The sequence below is a fragment of the Cylas formicarius genome, unplaced genomic scaffold, assembly GCF_029955315.1.
Source record: "Cylas formicarius isolate icCylForm1 unplaced genomic scaffold, icCylForm1.1 PGA_scaffold_7__23_contigs__length_41026272, whole genome shotgun sequence".
Taxonomy (NCBI): Eukaryota; Metazoa; Arthropoda; class Insecta; order Coleoptera; family Brentidae; genus Cylas; species Cylas formicarius.
The window spans coordinates 27,990,444-28,011,368 of record NW_026844352.1 but is presented as its reverse complement, the minus strand read 5'-3'; the positions used below and the strand labels follow the sequence as shown (position 1 = coordinate 28,011,368).

At 33.0% G+C, this 20,925-nt stretch overlaps 1 protein-coding gene across 2 annotated transcripts in view; it reads right to left on the bottom strand.

Annotated features, from left to right (window-relative positions):
* Positions 1 to 20,925, bottom strand: part of LOC132704572 (dachshund homolog 2) — a 349,768-nt gene that overhangs the window by 96,676 nt on the left and 232,167 nt on the right. For both annotated transcript variants that reach the window (XM_060674652.1, XM_060674653.1), the window contains exon 8: positions 4,397 to 4,480. In XM_060674652.1, coding sequence (XP_060530635.1) covers positions 4,397 to 4,480 — 84 coding nt within the window. The remainder of the gene's footprint in view (positions 1 to 4,396; positions 4,481 to 20,925) is intronic.

The window sequence follows — 20,925 nt, the reverse complement described above, 5'->3', positions numbered from 1 at the left end:
TTAAAAAATACTTGGTGAAATTTGGTTGCACCCAATTTCTACTGTTTAAATGCTCACAGGAACCTTTACTTCGCTGCAAAATTTAAAGTTGATATCTGTACATTTAGGGCACACCTTTCTTATATACCACGGAATATCGACATCTTGTACAATGCGTGAATCCCTTAAATACAAAAGTTTACGCGCTATATCGCAATGTGAAAGAACGTGACATCTGAATTATATTCTTTCAGTTATAGCCAATTTTCAATAATATGGGGGCTCATTTTTCAGTTTTTTTTGAATTTACAGCGCACCCTGTACATTTTTGAAAAATTGTCAAGAATAAAAGTTTATGAAGCCATATCTTTTGCGTCTCTCTGGCATCGCCATTTTCAATAGTTTTTTCTTATAGGCCATTTCTTATAAGCTTATATGTCTCGTGGAGGGTTAAAAAGGAGGTAAATTTGATGGATGTTTATCTAGATGGCTGTGGAGCCAATGAACTTTCATACTAGCAAATAATATTAAAATTTAGAAGCATAGTTTCCATTAATTGTACTTAATTATATTAAATTATATTAAAGAATATACAAAGAAATATACCAGTTTTTAGTTTTTCCGGATTTTACAAATTGTTTCATCAGCCCCAGCTTGATATGCAAAGGAGGCAGTAAGATCTTTCTTTCTTTCTAAAGGTTCGTTGATTAAGTTTTGTTTTCCTTGAATTATGACGTCTCTAGAAGACCAATTTTTGTTAAACCCTGCTGTCCCAAAGGGACAAAAAAAAGGATATTTTGTATAGCCGCTCTGCCAGGGAGGAAGTTTACAAGCGCAAATTCCGCTTACTAAAACTGGTGCATACCTGGTATAGGAAGGTTGGGTAAGGGATAATTACAGCTATATATTTGCTTAATTATAATTTATAAGTGGGAAATTTCCATCTTGACAATTTATTTATAATATTTATTTCTTTGTCCTTTATCAGAACTAATATCAATATCAATTGGTCAATCAGGTTATTAAAAACATCTAAAATCAGTTGTTGGATTTGCGGCACCAATTTTGTCACCCCTTGTGTTATTATTAAACGCGCGTTTATAGAAAACAAACGAAAAAGTCAAAAAACTCAAAACTATAAATTAGCGCCATCTACGGCAAACGTTAAAATTTACTACACGGAGGCGAAACATTAATCACCAGGTGACAGGAATGCGCCGATCGCATTCCTCTTAGTCAAGACATTCCCTCGGGTCGCAGCAGAAGTTAGTAAGACGTTTGCCCGTGACGCTCGACTCGTTGATGATGAGCAACATTCCCCAAGTTCCGCACATCAAAACCATTCCTGCTTGCTTGTACCCTTTACCTTTAACCCTCTTTTGCTCGGTGCTTATGTGGCTGGCTGGATAAGTGTGTAGTTGTTGATCGAATATGCGGTCCGGGATAACCCCTCCCAGAGAAATACCGGAATCGTATTATTAATTTTTCGCAAATTGTTACTGCATCAACTACAGCGGGCGTAAACAATAGTAAGCTATTAGTTTTAAACCTTTTCATTTTTTCCGAAACACACTGGTGGTCAGTTGGTAGTGAGAATTCATTGCCATCCGGTAAACTTAAATTGTATGTACTTAATTTAATATTATGATCCTTGCAACACATTTGATTAAAAATTGGCCTCAATTTCAAAGTTAACTCCAGATTTGATGTATATACGTGGTGCAATAATGAGACCGCGTTTTGGTCAACTGGTATTACATTGTATTTTTATTTTTTCCTAAACGTTTATATTATAGCTATTGTTTAAGTCTTAAAGTGAACTGAAAAGGCGAACTTATGAAAATGAAACTATAAATAAGCACCAACATATAATTGCCAAAATAGGAAGGCTGTGATTTTCTATCAAGCGTAATCAAGACACAAATGAGAAAACTAATAAAAACATACAAAATACAAAAATTGGATATTCAAAACTGAAGGGGCTAATATCTAATGGGCACTTCCTATTCAAAATAGCCTCAGTCATAAGATCTAGCATGTCAGTCAGATTGGATAAAATATGGCTTCTTACTGATTTAAAAATTAAAAAATAAATTTTTGCCCAGGCCGTTAATATTATATTATGCAACAAGTCGAGTAAACAGTATTTGAGTTGCGAGTTTATCTGACACGAGTGGAGCGAGTGTTTAATAAACGAGTGACAAGACCAGAAACTCACATGGTAAAGTGACGCTTCTCGCATACTAGATCGGTGTATAATTAGGTATTTTATAGAAGGAAGTAGAAAAAATCTATTTGAAGGATTCTTGTCATATTTGACTGCATATCCTAATAAATTATGCAAAATAAACATTTCTGGCTATTACCAAAGGCTTAAGACAGTGGCAAATGTTTGGTTGAACCTAGCCAAATTCTAGGCGACTGTTGGATTTGTTATTTTAGTCCTTTTATTGATTTTCCGATTCCTTATACGTAAACAACATACTTTTTCTTTGTAAGGATAAAATCGTTATTAACTATTTAATAAAACAAAACATAATTATTTGGATGTTTCTTGACTTACATAATTACAATCTTTACGGGTAGTTATTATTGATTAATTATCCAGAATTTACCAAATAAATCTCTAATTTGTCATTTTGGCAAATGATATTTAAAATCATAATAAAATTTTATTTTCATCATTTACTATTTCTCAAAACCTTTACTTCGCACAAAATTACCCAGTAACTCACATTACTATGTTATCCTAGCTCGTTTTCACAATTTTTTTCATGAATAATAGGGTTTAGTCAATAAAACAAAACAAATAAATTGAGACTAACCCATTGTATTAATTAATAAATTATTTAAGTAGTAAAATGCGTATTATTCTTCCTTCCTAACGCGTCGATTTCTTCTAGGCACTGAATTACAGGGAGATTAAATATGACTTTTAATACAATAAACATTTATCAAATTTAAAGTAATAAAACTGTAGCCAAAGGACTTTGACTAGCGTCAAATAACGACATGAAAGAATTTTTGGTCAGATAAAAACCAAATTGGTTTTCATGGCAATATTGATAATCGGAAATGAATTTTTTCTGTAAAAAATGATGTTTTATTGATTTTTTAAATGTTTCTCCACATTTTACTATTTATAAACGGGTATGAAAATTAGTTAGTCGGCAACAATTTATTAATGACTGAGTTATAAATTAAAACTAATTTTCAATGACAAAATAAGGAGTAATACTAAATATTTGACGGCTTGGTATGTCAAAATGTAGTAATGCCAGATACGGGTAATTTGGAGCCTTTTGTGAATTGCAAAATAAGTAATAAATATAAATAATAATTGTTTATCTTGATTTTATAGTATTATTTGGCATCCCAAAAAAATATAGATTATAATTTAGTAGATTCGAGATAATTACCAATTTTTTTGTCATTTTTCATTAATATTTTAGGTTAAGAGGAGGTTTTCACTGGGTTGTTCGGCCTTAATTTGATTATCTAATGACATAAAAACTCATAGCGTTACACTTGGTGCGATGTCAGAAAACGCCACCTGATTTCGAAGTAAACAATCGCAATCGCGTCACTCATAGCACGATTGATAGCATAGAAAAGGGCCTTTTGAAGGATTTCAAGTATATTAAAATGCGTTAAGCCTTTTTGAAAATATGGACATCTTTTTACCACTTTTCTTGCAGAGATAAATCAAACAGCATTAAATGAAAATCATTTGAATTTATCTCCAGCTTTAAAATAGTACTTTAACCATGGTTAATGTTAGAAAATTTCAATAAATCGAAAATAATTTCCAACATTTTCTCCTGGCCAAATTACTATTCCCTAATACCATACTTCGTTCCCCTTACTGGGACACCCAGTACTTAATATAAACATTTCGGTACTTGATATTCCCATACTCCGGACACGCTATATTAGTTATTTTAGTTTGAGAAATAATAGATATTTCATTTAAATCGTTTAGTTTAAATAAGAGCGATTTTGTCGATGTATTCATATTCTCCGACTTTAGCTTCGATATATAGATAGCCACAAAACATAAGTTGTTGCTACACATCTAAAACACGGTTTCTTAAAATGGGGTTCCCACAGTTATTGCGCTTCGTCGCATGAACAAAAGTATCATACTTTTTATGTTATGTATTTAACTCAACTAAACCACAGACTCCAGAACAAACACAATAACCACAAAGGACGTGCCCACTACAAATCGCTAATTAATCTCGTCGGAACAATGCGAGTTTTGAATCGCGATATATTATTATTGGACCTATTCAACACTCTTCCATTGATGTTGTTATGTTACCGATTGCTCGAGACAATACCGTCTGGAAAAAACGCGTCCCCCGGAACAAAGACTCGTTCGTTGATCATAAAAGATGGAAATAGTATAACTTACTCCGAATTTTTTGTTCTTGTTGCAGTTGTCTTTCCAAATTGCCCTTTTCGTCTCTTTCCCGTAGTACGTCCATTTTCAGCTCGGCTGAAACAAAAGCTCTTGTTACACCCTTTGCATTTATCATTGATGGCAGTTAGAATATGTATTGTTTTTCTCATTAATTAGTGTGGATACTGTACCAGCAGCAATTTCCTGATCAAGTATCAAAACGTTGCCAAAATAACGACATCGCGCAAAAGGGTCACATCGCGATTTATTTCTATCGTTCTTCTAAGGAACGGTATATAACTTTCGCAAAATGAATGGAATTGTTTCCTGTATGCACTCGGTGCAAAACGGCGTTTCAAATAAGCACTCCAAAGTGAAAATATACTTTGGAAAATATAAAAATTTATATCACAATAACTCGCACATACTGTGCGATAGATGAAAACTGTAGACGAACTGTACACAAACTGTAGACGAAAGTTGTAGCTCTCTACTTTAATTGACTTTAAAAGAGTGATTGTAATTTTAAGCCCTTAATAGGGGAACTTGTGTGGTCCAACCTTCTAATAGGGAATAGTTAATTTACTTTAATTTATAGTATCGGCAGTTGTAGACACGTTAATATTCACACAGCAAGCACATTCTGAGCGAAGGCGCGCCTCCATTCACCTGATGATCCCCAGGGTATTGGACCATATGATAAAATAGAACAAAGAATTATATTTTAATACATTGAGGCACTGAATCTCTAATATTCTTTATTAAGAATGATCGCAGGAACTCAGTTTCGCAGTATTAGATCGATAGGAGAATTCCATGTTATTATCTATATTTAATCAAAGGAGTTTCATGGACTCAAGATTCAAGATTCTTCCTTCTGCTCAAGAGGAAGGCTCTTTTCTTGGGGACAATTTTTAGTAACAAGGTGAGCCATTGCGGCTTTTGTATTTTTATTAAATTTGATACCGTCTGAACGACATCAATTGCAGACATGCTGGATACATGATTTAGCTTTCTCCTTAATATTAGTTTTCTCGTTATTTGTTTTCAAAAAATTGGTATCTTCACATAAAAATTATCGTGTTTTCTGAGAAATCAACAGTATAGTTAAAATGCTGCGTATTTCTATTTCCCATTACATTATTTCCGATTTAACGCAATCAACCCTTGACATTCGAAACTGTAAACAAAACCGATTCATGCTCATCTTTGCACAAATAACTGAAAATGTAGAAATACATTGATGAAGAACTTGATCTCGCGGCTCGTATGATGTTTACGCACTTGTTTTGGCAACTTATTTGGCATTAAAATCCCATCTTATTGCTGCTAGCTTTGTCCCCAAAACTAAAATTGTCTCGCCAGAATTATGTACTAAGTTAATCAATTGTCCATTTTCTCCAATTGAGAAACATGAAAAACAAATTAAACAAATGAAACTAAGTAGTTATCTAATCTATTTGCTAATAGTCTTGCTCATTTAAACGGCGCTTTTCTTGTATTCATTAATAATTTTGGTTTATCCCAAGACGATGGAAATCGTGTTTCCTAAGCAATCTTAACGAACCAGATCCACCTGACACGAACCCATGTCCCATTCTCAACCAACAACAACGTTTACATCTCTTAATTCCAGCCACACGGAGATCATCGCCTCAGATAATTTTAAGTGGCAATTGTAGTGGTTTATTGTCATTGTGTGTATTTCTGAAAAAAAAATGGTTCGCATTGCTTCGTGTAGCGCAGGAACGGTTAAGCGGGTAAAATGTGTGCGGTTGGCCACACTGAATGTTACTTTAATCGCATATTTTGTTTTTTTAGTGGACATACTGAGCCGATAGTATCGGTTGTATCGCTTTATCGAAGGTAACATCGTGTAAGAAATCTTATTCGTTTGCTGTTTATGGAGTAGCAACAAGAGGCTCCAAGGAACAAAAGAGTAATAACTGTATAGTAATAAAAATAAACCGTCTTTATTAATAAAAGAATAATAATCAAATAATTATTATCAAAGTTCCGGTTCCAAAAGTTTTAGTTAAGATATTACAAAAATTGTTTTCATGTAATTACCTTAGTATTAAAAACGCAAGGAAAAATATATTTCTTAAAGTAATCTTGTTAATATAATTAACAATATTTGTTTTCAGTACAAAAAAGTTAAAACTTTTTATGTGTATTTTTGATCGTCAGTAACGATTACAGTTACATCAGTCCAGCATCTGCTATAAGATACCGAAAAATTTAAGGGGGTGATTTCTTGTTTAAAATACAGGGTACTTCGTAATATAAACTTTGGGGCAAAAGCCAACCATTAGGAAGATATCGTGCTACAAATATATAAAAACGAAAATAGATAGAAATATCACAAAAACACAATTTCACAAAAATCATTTAGTTGTACTTTATTAATAAATATTTCTGAAAATAATTGATCTATTCATGCGCAAACTATGAACAAAATAAGATAAATAACTTCTTTAAAAACATTTTATTTAAACAATATGACTCAAATATAAACACAAGAAATAAGCAGACACGTAAGGCACAGCGAAAATACAATTTTTATAGTAATCGTTGCGATATGTCCCTAATACAGGCGAATGTGCCTGGATTATTTCTTATGACATTACAAGACGCAATTATTCAATTTCTTAGGTCTTTGATATCCAGTATTGGGTTAGCATATAGTAGTTTGGTTAGCTATCCCCACATAAAATAATCCAAAGGATTTAAATTAGGCGATCGAGATGGCCAATGATCAAGCCCACCTCTTCTTGTACAGCGGTTGTCATACGTACAATTTAAAAACGTTCGCACATGTAATAGTAATTCTTTTTTTAGAAAACGAAAATAGGATTCACTATTTCTAACCAAACATTAACGACGTAACTAATATTAGTGTTTATGTTCTGTAATGCGGATTATCTTTAGCCCATCGATGCCTGTTGTAAAAGTTTCGAATTGCATCCCGTGAGAAACTAGCTTCGCCTGAAAAGATAAATCTGAACAAAAAAAAAACGATCATCGGTATTTCTTCAACGAAGCTATTGAGAAAAATCATCCTCGGTTTGAAATCTCTTGGTAACTCTTTTTGCGTAGTGTGTATATAACTGTTGTTCGTTTAATATAATCCATACAGTTGGTGTATCAGTATTTAATTCTACTGAAATTTTCCTGGTACTCCGGTTGCCCTTCAATATAATATAACTTAGCCGTATCGGCCGGTGTCAATACTTCTAGACCTGCGATTAGGAAACGCTTGTGTATAAAGACAAGCTTCCAAGGAATTTCCGTTTGCACTCACATACATAAAATGCATATATGGTACATTGTTGAATTAAAACTGAATTAAATGATTATATAATAAATATTTGACTAAATTAGTTGCATTTTGTAACAGAACAATGTCAAATAAAACAAAAATAAGAAAAGCTTTAAGAAGTTACAGCAGCTCAATTGATTTTTCAAAGAAACTTCCACAGACTACTGTAATACTTTTTACAAAACTTCTGGATTCCTCCTGCGTCGGTTTTTGCTAAGTCGAAATTGCTGACGTTTCGCTGTTCCTGTTGGCTTCTTCAGAGCTTGACTGAAACTGGGTCGTATTTTACTCTGTACCTGCTTATATATTGTTTGAGGGTGAAGTATAAACACAGTCTCGGATGACTGATTCCCAAATTTGTGACAGGTAGAGACCTGAGTCGCGGTTAAGATTGTTAGGTTGTTTATAGATTTCTATAGACTCTCGGATTTTTCGTTGGTAGAAGAGCTGATTACGTACAAGAATTTTAATTTTAGCGAATAAAATTTTTTGTCCGGTTTCATGAGTGTGTTCGGCAACAGCTTGTCTTTGTCTTAGTCGTAAGGCTCTTTCGTGTTCTTTGAGCCTAGTTGATATTTTTCGTAAGGTTTTTCCAATGTATTATTTGCCGCACATGCATGGAATGCTGTACATTCCTGGCATCTCAAATGTAATTTTGGCTCTGATGGATCGAAGATGATGAGAGATTTTTGAAATCTGGTTTTGAAGTGAGTGTAAGGAAGGACCACAGTGCCAAGTGTAGGATTGCTTTCGGCCTCATTGAAGATATTAAAGATATTAAGCGTTCCATCAAAAAATACACTTCACCACACCCGTCCAATAGCAATGAGGCCCAAAGCAATCCTACACTTGCCACTGTGGTCCTTCCTTTCATTCAAAACATAACTGACCACATATCAAAACTTCTAAAGAAGTATAACGTCAAAACCAGATTTACCACTTGTTCAGAAATCTCTCAACATCTTCGATCCGTCAAAGACAAAATTCCATTTGAGATGCCAGGAGTATACAGCATTCCATGCATATGCAGAAAAGAATACATTGGAGAAACCGGACGAAAAATATCAACTAGGCTCAAAGAACACGAAAGACATGAAAGATTAAGACAAATAAACTCATCAGCTGTTACCGAACACACTCATGAAACCCTACATAAAATTTTATTCGATAAAACTAACATTCTTGCATGTAATCAGCCCTTCTACCGACGAAAAATCCGAGAGTCTACAGAAATCTATAAATAACCTAACAATCCACCGCGACTCAGGTCTCTACATTTCACCATTTTGGGAATCAGTCATCCGAGACGGTGTTTATACCCCTCAAACAATATATAAGCAGGTACAGAGTAAAATACGAGATAGTTTCAGTCAGACTCTGAAGAAGCCAACAGGATGATTGGCGAAACGTCAGCAATGTCGACTCAGCAAAAACCGACGCACGAGGAATCCAGAAGTTTTGTAAAGAGCTCATTAGATATTTTTGATCTAATATATTTATTTATCTTGTTATGTATTGCTTTAGATTTTATTTATTATTTGGAACCGGCAAATATTCCGTTTTCAGGGGACATGTTTCTAAATAAATCATTGCATAAGTTGTTCCTTTAATTTAGTTCAGCAGAATATATTTTACAAAAATTTTAAAAATACAGAATGTGTGTTTATAATACTAATACTTCCGCAATATTTTATTTCTCCATCGTTTTGTTTTTAAGAGAAAAAAATAAAAACAAACCACCATTTGCTTTAAACAAGGAATCACATCCTTAAGTTTTTCGCATTTGTTATGAAACACCCTGTAAATAAAAACAAAAATATAATAAAAATAAATTTTCAGTTTGAATCTAAATGTGTTTTAGAAAGGCCGGCAAGAGATTTTAATTTAGAAGGACAAAAATAATGCACATCGGATAAAATAATCATCCTTTTAGATAAATAATTTGACGATTCCTCCTGTTACTCCCGAATTTTAAGCGGTATGTGTTCTCTTGGGCACTTGAGCAGTGATATCGGTAGCATGAATCCTGAACTTGCTTTTCGATCAGACGCGGAAAATTCGTATATAAGGTGTTACAATAAATAAAATGTGATGATACGAAGATTCACAGAGATTTTATTTTAGTATTCTATTAATAAAATGCCTACTAGCATAGAGCAGCTTCAACATGTAATAAGATTTACGCATCAAGTTATTTAAATGTTTAAACTTAAATTTAAAATTGTTGGGTTTGGTTTTTGGTGTCATAAATCCAGATAATAAAATTTCTTAGTTTTATAGAATTGTGGGGAGAAACCCAATGTATGCTTACTTATTGATCATGCTTGGGTGTGTGTATAACCTGTACTTGCCACCATCTTTGAAGTAGGCCAAGGAATATATTGTTAAACCTGAATTTCTGGTACCGTTAAAGTAGAATTTCGGCAGATTTAAAGCTCCCGAAGAAAAACTATAATTATTGAGCATAGAATAGAGAATAGAATTATCAAGAAGCACAAGCTAGAAACTAACAACGCGTGATTTCTTCGCCACCGGTATTACAAGATAAGATGTTGATAAACTTGGTTACCTCGGGACGACATACTTTCAGAAAAAAACAAAGCGGAAGTTCATTAAATATTTAGTCCTACGCAATAGAAGTCACCGAGAAGTTGGAGATGGGCTCGGGCAATTAAACATGAATAATTGAGGTTATGGTCGCGTTTCTTTTAAGTGATACAGGCGAAGTTGGAATGGTAATTGGATTTTTCTTGCGCGGGGCTGGAAATTAATTTCGCCAAGTTTTGCTCGTTCGAGTTTATGGTTTATGGTTTAAGCGACCGAAGACGCTTAAGTGTTTAAAATTTATCACTGATATTTTCAGGGCATCTTTAAAACAGCTTATACGTAACAATTAACGCCAGTGTTTTATAATTCACCTATTTGGAGTAAGATAATTTGCAAATTGGTATTTGTTTCAGTGGGGATTGTTTTCCGACTATCTGGAATTCGATTGGTTTGTTAAGTATTTGGTTAGATTCTTTTATGATTTGAGTCGAAATTTATTTTCAAAAAATAATCTGAAGTCTAAAATAATGCCATTATATTAAATAAAGGCTTCCACACACATTAAGATATTTCAACAAAATATCTCAATACTCAATACTTCTTAAATTAATAATGACATTTTATATTCATACCTTTTGTTTTATCATAGCTATCACAAATGTAATGCAAAAACGAAGGTCAAGAAATGGCAATTTATGGCAAATGCAATATCAGTAAACAATCATTTTTAGCCTGTAAGTAAAAGGTAAACTGCCATATTAGTGGAATTTTAAATATGCATTGGATTTTAATTGTACCTTCTAAAAATTCAATAATTCAAGAATTTCAGTTTAATTATTTTGTGTGCGATTGACATTTAATCGCTATATGTGTGCGTGAATTTCTAGTAAGCAAGAATGCTTAAACATTTATTTTTTTTTTGTTTAATTACTGGTAGAAGCTATTTCAATAAAAGACATATCTGAGGTTGTCTCGAAATTAAAAATCCTAAAATAAAGCTTTTATAAATTAGGGATCACAACTTCTCCATTTGTAAGACGCAGGCGGGTAAAAAGAGCTTATGACGAATTTTTACAATTTGAATAAATAGAATAGAATAGAATTTGTTGTTGATTTTTGGCAATTTTGATTACAAAGATTGCAAATCTACTTAAAGTAGTATAATGTTATTTGCTGTCGTTACATCGAAACAAAACGAATAAAAGTATAAACAGAGTAGTCAAAATTATTAAAGTTCTATAATTAAAGGATTGGGGAAAAATATTTCTTCTCGATTGTCCCTCCAAAGATGTTCACCTAATACTAAATTTCAGTACATTCAAAATAGAGCGCAAAAAGTTGTTGTCCTGAATAGAACTCGGAGTGTATAGAACATAACAAACTAAACTTCATCGAAGTCCATTAAAGGGTCATTGAAAAACTTATTTGGAACATATAAAACACTTTACAGGTTTGTAATCCTAGAAAATGGCTCATTGCAAAAGGGGTGAACGGAGTAGTTGAAGTCGGGGAAATATTGGTCTCTCTTATGTCGTTGATTGGAGCGGAGTATAAGAATTATAGTAGCACAACATAATAATACATCGTTTCATTCAAAGCCTTTCGCGTCTCGACCAAAAGGTATTCCAATTTTGTTTTACGTTGGGGCAATAAATCAATAAAGCCATCGCGGGCGCCCATTTTAGTGTCTTGGAAAGTTTTGGAATTAATTAAATTGTTGGCTGAACCGAAAAGAAATAATCTCCGACGCTCGGCAGAGAGAAAGGGATTCAAATTTAATAAGAGATCCCGTAACGTTCCTAACTGGCGCTGTTTGCCGATCGGTTACGATAGAGAGAAACAAATTTTATTAATAAACGTTTGCAAAATTTTGTTATATTCGTTGTTGTTTTTAATTAATATTTATTATAAAACGGCAAAAGCTGTAGGTTTAAGTTTAATTCAGTTAATTAACAATTAAGCAACAGTAAAACTAAAGAAAGTTAATCAAATGAAACTAACCAGGAGTAAGTATTAAAAGGGTATTTAACGTCAACCCTTACCGAAGGAGGACAATATTATAAGTAAATTTTTTATAAAACGATAAAATAGAATTGGTTTTACTTTTTTTGGCAATGAAAAAACAACTACTTCGGGATCAGATATAAAATGCCTATAAGTTTGCTTTTACGTTAATGAGTTTTGAGAATGGCGATGGCGTCATGTTTTTTTCTTCGCCCTGTATGCTTCGCTATACCTAAAAAGGTCCATAGTTATACTACTGGTCTTTATAGTGATTTTCATAGAAGTTCAATTATTTTACAAGCGCGTAATCTTAAATGTGCTTTCCTGTGCTCACTTTAATCTATTCGGGAGCGAATTAACAACATACATAATATAAAACCGGTTTAGAGAGTGTTAGGTGCTTTCGCTTAAAATACTAGCCACGTAAGTGGGGAAACCGTCAATCAGAAACAGTCGCTCTTCGAAACTCTGCAATTATCGATATTCAGTGACGGCATGTATACTGTGGTGCATATCGCGCAGTTAAAAAAACTGTCACCTCGAATTGTTTGAACTAACCACAATAATGGGTGAACGGAGAGTGTCCTTGTTTGTCTTTGTTAATGTTTGGGAGTGGGGCACAGGAGAAGAGTGAACAATTTGGCCTAAATCTAAATATGAATGAAATAAAATATGTTCATCAGCAAAAGCACTGACTCAGAACACGGCCGCGTAACCGTTAATGGTACAACTATAGAGAGGATTAATCAACTAACATATATAGGAAACATCATTAATGAACGGACCAGTCAATTAAAATCGGAATTCGGATAGAGAGGAGAAGGACAGCATTTATCGGGATGAGAAAAGTTATGTGCACTCGAGATCTAATATTACCACTTAACACGAATAAGGTAAGATGCGACGTCTTCCCAGTTTTTCTCTACGAATTGGAGGCTTGAACACTAACAGAAGCCTCGCTTAAACCGCAAACCTCAAAAAGGAGGCTGAGAGATTCATGATGAGAGCGGATAATTAGTTTACAGTTTGACAGCTGTAACAGTGTTTAGAACAAATCGATCAAGAATAGAACCACTACAGAAGTTAAATTTAAACAACTGTGATATTGTTTTAAGCGATTTCATAATGTTTTCGGTATGTCTTTGGATAGCATCTTATCAAATCATGTAAATAATGTAATAGATAAGTTAAATAAAGTAATATATAGTCTTAGAGTATTAGGTAGGTCTATTCCGTGGGAAACAAAAAAAATTCTTTATCACAGTAATTTTGAGAAACATATATGGTTATATATGGAAATTGCAGATATGTAAAAAGAATTTTTATTTGCCAAAAGAGAGCCCTGCGAACTATATTGCAGTTAAATTTAAGGAAAATTTAAGGAAAATAAAATTTTAACTTTTGCTGCAATCTTCATACTGTTCGTCTTTAAAAACAGAAACCTTTTTGAAAATAGTTTGTCTCAGAAAGTTTATAGGACAAGAACCATGAACTACACATATCCCAGGCAGAAACTGACTATGAGGGAGAAGGGTGCGTATTAGGTGTTACAATATTTTGCCGAAGAACATAAAAACTATTAGAGATTTAGAAATTTTAAAGAAAACAATTTTTAATTTACTCGTAGAAATAGAATCATATAGTGTAGAAGAATACTTTAACACTATGACACTATTTCAATGTAATTATGCTTTGAAATAAAGATGATTTATTATTATAATAATTATTATTAAACGGATACAGATGCGATTGTATAGTCGGCCGTCCATCAGCTGGGTGGACAAAGGAAGAATGAAATAAAGAAAAAAAATACGAATTCATTAATTTGATCATACAAGGAAAAATTACCAATAAAAATAGTCCAGGTAAAAAGAGAATTTTTTTGCTCAAAAACCTGCGAGAATGTATTTAATGACTAGTGTTTAATTATTCTGTGCTGTACTCAATAGGACAATGATGCTAAATAAGATTGTGAACATAATAGCCAACGACCGATAACTGCACTGCAAGAAGAAGTATGGTGCGAACCAATCTTATTAGAAGCAACAAAGTCTAAATGCCTCAACACTCACATCACATGATCATAAAAACCAACAATTCAACAATTCAACTTCGAAGAAGTAGAAATTCTAAAAGGAAAACCATAAGTAGCAGCTACTTAACCGTAACCCCTGATTGAGGTTCACTAAATTAAATAACTTTATACCTGTAAGTATTAATGGGTTTCTGTTTATTCGATGGTATAATTACTACGAAAGTTTTAAATGTGGCAATTGATTGTTACGTTGGTTGCATAAAATTATACCCTTCCTGACCTCCATTGGATAGGCGTAACGTCATCGCCGTCACATCCGATTACCAGGACGATTGTTGCTCAGAAATCCAGGCAGCCCGGGGGCTGTTTAGATGGCAGCGGGATCTTTAAGGGAACTTTTCGAGGCGAACCTTATGAGGCCTGGGGCGCTTACTTAGGCTTTTCGCCCTCGACACAAACACGACAACATCGCCGTTCGTTTTCCCCTCCCGCGCTCGCATCCCCTTAAGCGGTTTATAAGTTTGAATCTTGATGCTTCGGTTATTATCAGAGATGGAAATTTAATATTTTAATTGTACTAATCGGGATTATTTTGATACGTACGTGTTGCGGAAACTCGGTGGTAGGTTCCTTTCGACGCACCCTTAAATGAATATTTATACGCAGTCGGGTTTGTTTTATGAGTTATCGTTCGCCTTCGGGGTGGTATTATAATTTGCTTTATTTATGCATCATCCGAGAAAAAAAAAATTCCGGACTAAATAGATTTGAGAAAATCAGTGCTCTGCAAAACAGTAGAAAAAAAAGAAACAAGAAAATAATTTTTCGCTCTTTCTAAAGGAGAGAAAAATAAGGGCTAGATACCATTTCGTGCGACTGATACAATATTTTGAGTAAAAAAATTTATTAAACAGAGAGAACCTAACTAATTAGTGTTAAATTGGCAAAAGCAGTATGTTCAAGATAAGGATGTCTGTGTTGCGGATATTGGAACCATTAGAGATACGTTGAAATATGTAGAAAAAAGTAGTACAATTCAAACGTGCTGTTGAGAAATCTAAAAAATTTTCATCGTTTTTAAAGATACGCCAAAAAATCGGTATTTGCAGATTTCGTTTTTATTATTTCTAGGTGTCATTTAAGAAGATATAAAAAATAAAGATCCCTTTTTCTCGCTGCCACTTAAATAACCCCAGAAAAAAAATAAAAACGAAATCGGCAAGTTTTTATTTTTCTGGTGTATTTTCGGAAGTGCGGATTTTTTTTGTTTTCTCAACAGCAGGTTGTTTACATTTAAATGTTGCAATTTTTCTAATAGTTTAACCATCTTCGTATCTCCTATGGTTTCCAGTACCGCATGATAGACATCCTTATCATGTATCTTATCTTTGTGTCTTATCTTAGTCTATTAGTAACTCAACAGTCGATTTGGCATTTAAACTACTAGCAAAACCAAACCAATTATGCCCGTGAAGAGAGGAATCATTACTACTATGTTATGTAATGCATAACTGTCATACTAAACCGATAAATACCGTCATATTTCCAGCCTAGTTCATAATAGTACGCTTTCGTCTACGTATACCGGAAAAATTGTACATAACAAAATGAATAGTCATTATCATCTCCTTGCAGAAATTACTGCCATATTGGATGTCCAATCCAAATAACTAAAACAAGAAACAAAAATGAAGAGGTCCATCTAGGCGGTCAAGTTCAAACAATTTCATTTAGGTAGTAGAACTGATTTTATATTTGCTGTAATTGATTTTAAAATTAAAGTTAGCTTAAAGCGCCTTGGGGAAGGTGGGGCAAAGCGGCCCCCTGGGGAAAGGAGATCCACTTGAAAAATTAACCTTTTTTTCCTTTTTTTTATTATTCCATATTATTATAACCGAATCATAATTAATTCACTGAAAGTGCTATTTTTTCGATAATCTATGGATTTAGCCTAAAGCCAGAGGTTTCGAAAATCTTTTGAATACCAATAACAATTTTTTTAACTGATGGAAAAATAGCTACTTATCAGTAAGGTTTTTTTTTATTAAACATTTTTTAATAAATAATTATGATTATTGCATATAACATTATAAATAGCGGAGAGTTGGGCACGACGACCACCTTGGGTTGGTATGACACCTATACAAAGTTGTTATACTCACAGTAATTTATGAACAATAAATAAAGTTAAATTTGTTTTATGTAATTATTTGTAACCTGCTAAAAAAGAAGTACGTAAAAATAATTAAATGATTTGTTCTGCTGCATTGGATGAATAGATATATTTTTAGAAATGGATTTTGGATGGTTTTCATCTATGAGTATCTATAATCGATTTGAATTACTTAACCGCTCAGTTAGTTTTGTGTAATTTGACCTCTTAACCGTATGAAATAATGACGGAGGGAAAATAATTTCATATTGCTTAATCATAGGTTACGATTAATTGAAAGGACCTAAAAAGGATCCCTCATAAAATGAAAAAAACAACATACTTTGGTTGTTATTAAATACTGTTTTGAAACCGTGGAACGATTGCTTTAATTTCGTTTAGGTTTTATGGATTTAGCACCTGTCAGGATTCCTACCTTCGCAGCGGTTAAAAGCGATATTGTTATAAAAACGATATACTGATAGTAACCAAAAGACTATCGAGAAAATATCCTTATTGACAAATTGTTAACTTCATTTCACTAACGCGTATATTTTATTTGGAAAATGTTGGCGTCGATGCAGGCATCCATTTGCTGAATAAATAACCATTTATCGTATCCCATAATTGATTGTTAACCATCATTAAGCAGATGTTGATTAAACAGATAAAGTCACGATAGCAGATGTTTTTGCGATTGTTAATTGAGGAGTTCTCCTCATTGTAATATATATAATGGGTAGTATATTATAATATCAATAAGAATCAAAAGTTTTACTAGTATACACAAATGCCAATACTATTGCGAAATTTACATGAAAATCATTTGTGTTTACAAATCAGCAAACTTTACTTTGAACTTACACTGACCTAAATAAAACAGAACTAAAAATTTTTTGATTTCTTGTGAATGTCATTTCTAACAAAAATTTATTCAGTCAGAACAATTTGTGATACTTATCAAGCTAAAGAATTTGACATTTTATTTTTGATATTAATCAATCAATTACTTAAATGATCGTATTGGTCAACATTATTTAGTTTAGTTTGGATACGTATTAGATAATTAATGTTTTTATTTATTAATATATTTTATTTATTTTTCGCATTTCTATGAATTACGTAGTTTATGCATATCCAATTCGCTAAGTGGAAAGAGCCTAATACAATTTTATTAATTTTTTTATTTAGATAATATTTTTGCACTTAGTGAAACATATTACAGCATCTGCACACAGAAAAGTTATTCATTTAATATTTTACTAATACTCATTTATGTGCCTACAAAATTATATTTTTGGATAACTTTTAAGCAAATGATATAAACAAGGTTTCAAGTCAAGTCAAGTCAAGGAGTAAGCCGCACAGAGTGAGAGTGTGCACCGCAATTCGTTATTTAATTATAATTCTTTGGAATTTCTCTGGAATTCATTGGAAATCCTCTGGAATTCCTTCATACTGTAGTCCATAATTGTTCTGCGGTTATTGCTCGGTGTAAGCCAAGAACTTCAACAACATTTTAATCATTTTTTCGATCTTAACAATAAAAAGTACCAAAGTTTCCAACTGACAACAATTTTCTTATTAAAACTGAGTTTTTTTTGCCAAATTACGAAATATAACTTAACGTATAAACAAACGTCGATAGTTATCCTTACTTCTACTATACTTTCGCATATAGAGTATACCAATGTATATAGATCAGATGGGTAAGAAAATAAGTAACTTAACTTATTACATAATTCTCCATAAAACAAATTATAAAATATTATTACCAAATATAATATATACCGGGTGACACAAGAAGTGGGAACCCTCTATAACTTTTAAACGGCTTGAGATAGCGATTAGAAATTTAGAAGGGTTAATATAGGCTGAATGTTCTATTGCTTGACAATGTAGTCAATGGTTGCACTTCCGGTTTGAGCGGAAAAGACAGTAATTTACGATTTTTAAATTGCCCAACCCCTATTTTTGTTGCATTTTTGGATTAAGGAGACCATTTTCGCCTTTTTTTGTTTTTTTTAATTTTAAAAATTTTGAAATAAACTATTAATTTTTTAGGATAACCTAATTTTTTCAAATAGCGCCCTAGTGTCAACAAAAACTTTTTAAAACCGGTACTTTTTTTGCAACATTTTGACACCAAAATTTTCAAAATCAGTTTAAAAATAAGCCCCCAGGAAGGAATAAACCAAGTAGGTAATAGTGTATTATGCAACAAGTGCGTTAAACGGCATTTGACTCACGAATTTTTAATAAACGAATGAGTTAAAAAGTTGTACATTTTTATCTGATTATCGATTTTGTCGTGTTATCGATTTGGATTATCATGGAAAACAATAATCAATTTACAAATGGATGGAAAGTTGATATGTCTCTGATATACGGGGAATATTGAAAAAACTCTAGACAGTCCCCTAGCTAGAATTGAAAATGAGAAATTCACAAAATAATCGACATGATAATTTTCAAAATCAATGTTGTAGAATACGCCAACGTAAATCCAGCTGCGTCGCTAAGAAATTTGACATTAGAATTAGACATCTCAAGAGAATCTGTGAGGAGAATTTAAGAAAAAAACACATCATTCTTTTAAGTATAACCTTCGTCAACATCTTTATGAAGCTGACTTTGTAAGAAGAATTCGAAATTGTAATTGGCTGTTAGATAAACATGACGAGAATAATAATTTCGATAACTTAATTTTGTTCACTGATTTTCCCTTGATCAGGTGACTCGATAAATAGCATTTATGATGGTCCTAGACAAAATTTTCAAAAATTAAATGCAAATAAAAGAAAAACAAAAAAAAAGAGAAAAACCGTCCTATCCTACGTAGAATTGACTACATATTGTCAAAAAATTGGACATTCAGCCTATATTAACTTTTCCAAATTTCCAATAGCTATCTCAAGCCGTTCAAAAGATATAGAGTGTTCCCACTTTCTTGTGTCACCCCGTATGTCTAATGGATTACAACTAAACTAAGAATGTTTATTTCATTTTTTCTCAATCCTCGTGCATGAGAGAGTTCGTTAACAGATGGCATGAATAAGTATCAAGTGTGAAAATGGCGATAAGTACCAGGCAGTGTAACTTATATTCTTTCGGCAGATAACTTTTATACTTATTAGCATATTACGTTAAACGTTAATGATCCGTTGGAAAATTGCCAGCCCTCAAGAGTTTGTTCCCGTCTTATATTAGTCTCACTAATTTTAAACCCAATTATGTTATTTTCAATAACCCTCCACGAGTCAGTAATAAAAACTAATTTAATACGCACAGCGCAATACATGTCGTCACGTGAATGCGCGACGTTTGAAAAAAATGCACCTCATTTTAATTTTATGCCAGAAGTTAATGATGGGATGATTGAATTTTTACGGCAAATAAAGTGTGAAATTCGCCCGCCAGTTGGAAAAAACCCCGTGTTCGAACAAATGAAAATCGAATCGACATGAGGAAACGAAACGAATGTTACGATTCCCCTTCTCCATTTTTTCGACGTGCGGGATCCTTGTGGGTCGCCTTTTACGATTTGTTTCCTGCACCACCGCAATATACTAGATTAATTGAACCTGAGTTGGTGCTTAAATTTATTGCGATTGCATGGGTATTGTCTGTTCATAGATATAAGCAAGTTACCCATTGCTTTTGAATGGCATTATCCAAGGGTGGGCATTAACATACAATGCAACAAGATTATTACCTAAAGTTTCGGAATTTAAATTCAGGTAAAATTGTGGTCCGTAATAGAAAATAATTTTATACCTACCTGTGTTTAATATTCTTTGGTTTGGTATACTACTTAGTTTAAGTTTACTAGTAATCATGCTAATTTGTGGATTGAAAACTGTGAATAAGCCCATTTCAGCGAGGAAAAAAAAACGATGCTCACATTTGACAAAGCGTGCCTACATCTTAATTAGCAGACTTGAAAAAGATGAAACCGGTGTTAAATCTGGCAGAACTACCTTATGGAAGTGTATTCAACACATGGGTTTTAGATTTAAAAAAATTGACAAAAGGCAAGTTTTAATGGAATCGTTTAGAATTCGGAAATGGCGACTGGAATATCTAGAAAAAATTAGGATTTACAGAGAACAACAAAGGCCAATTGTTTACTTGGATGAAACCTGGTTCGACACTTATGATACCCCGGAAAAGAGTTGGGTTGACTCAACTGATTAGTGTAAAACAAACGCGCCATCAAAAAGAGGTAAAAGAATAACTATTTTGCTTGCTGGCTCTAAATATAGTTTGATTCCAAATGGACTTTCTCTGTCTGCGAAAAATATTAAAGATTCTTCTCTGGATTACCATGAAGACACCACCGCCGATTATTTGAAAGTTGGTTTAAAAACAAACTAGTTCCAAACATTCCTCCTAATAGCGTCATTGTAATGGACAATGCAAGTTACCACAGTAGACACTTTACTAAAACCCCTTCCTCATGTGACACAAAAGCAACAATC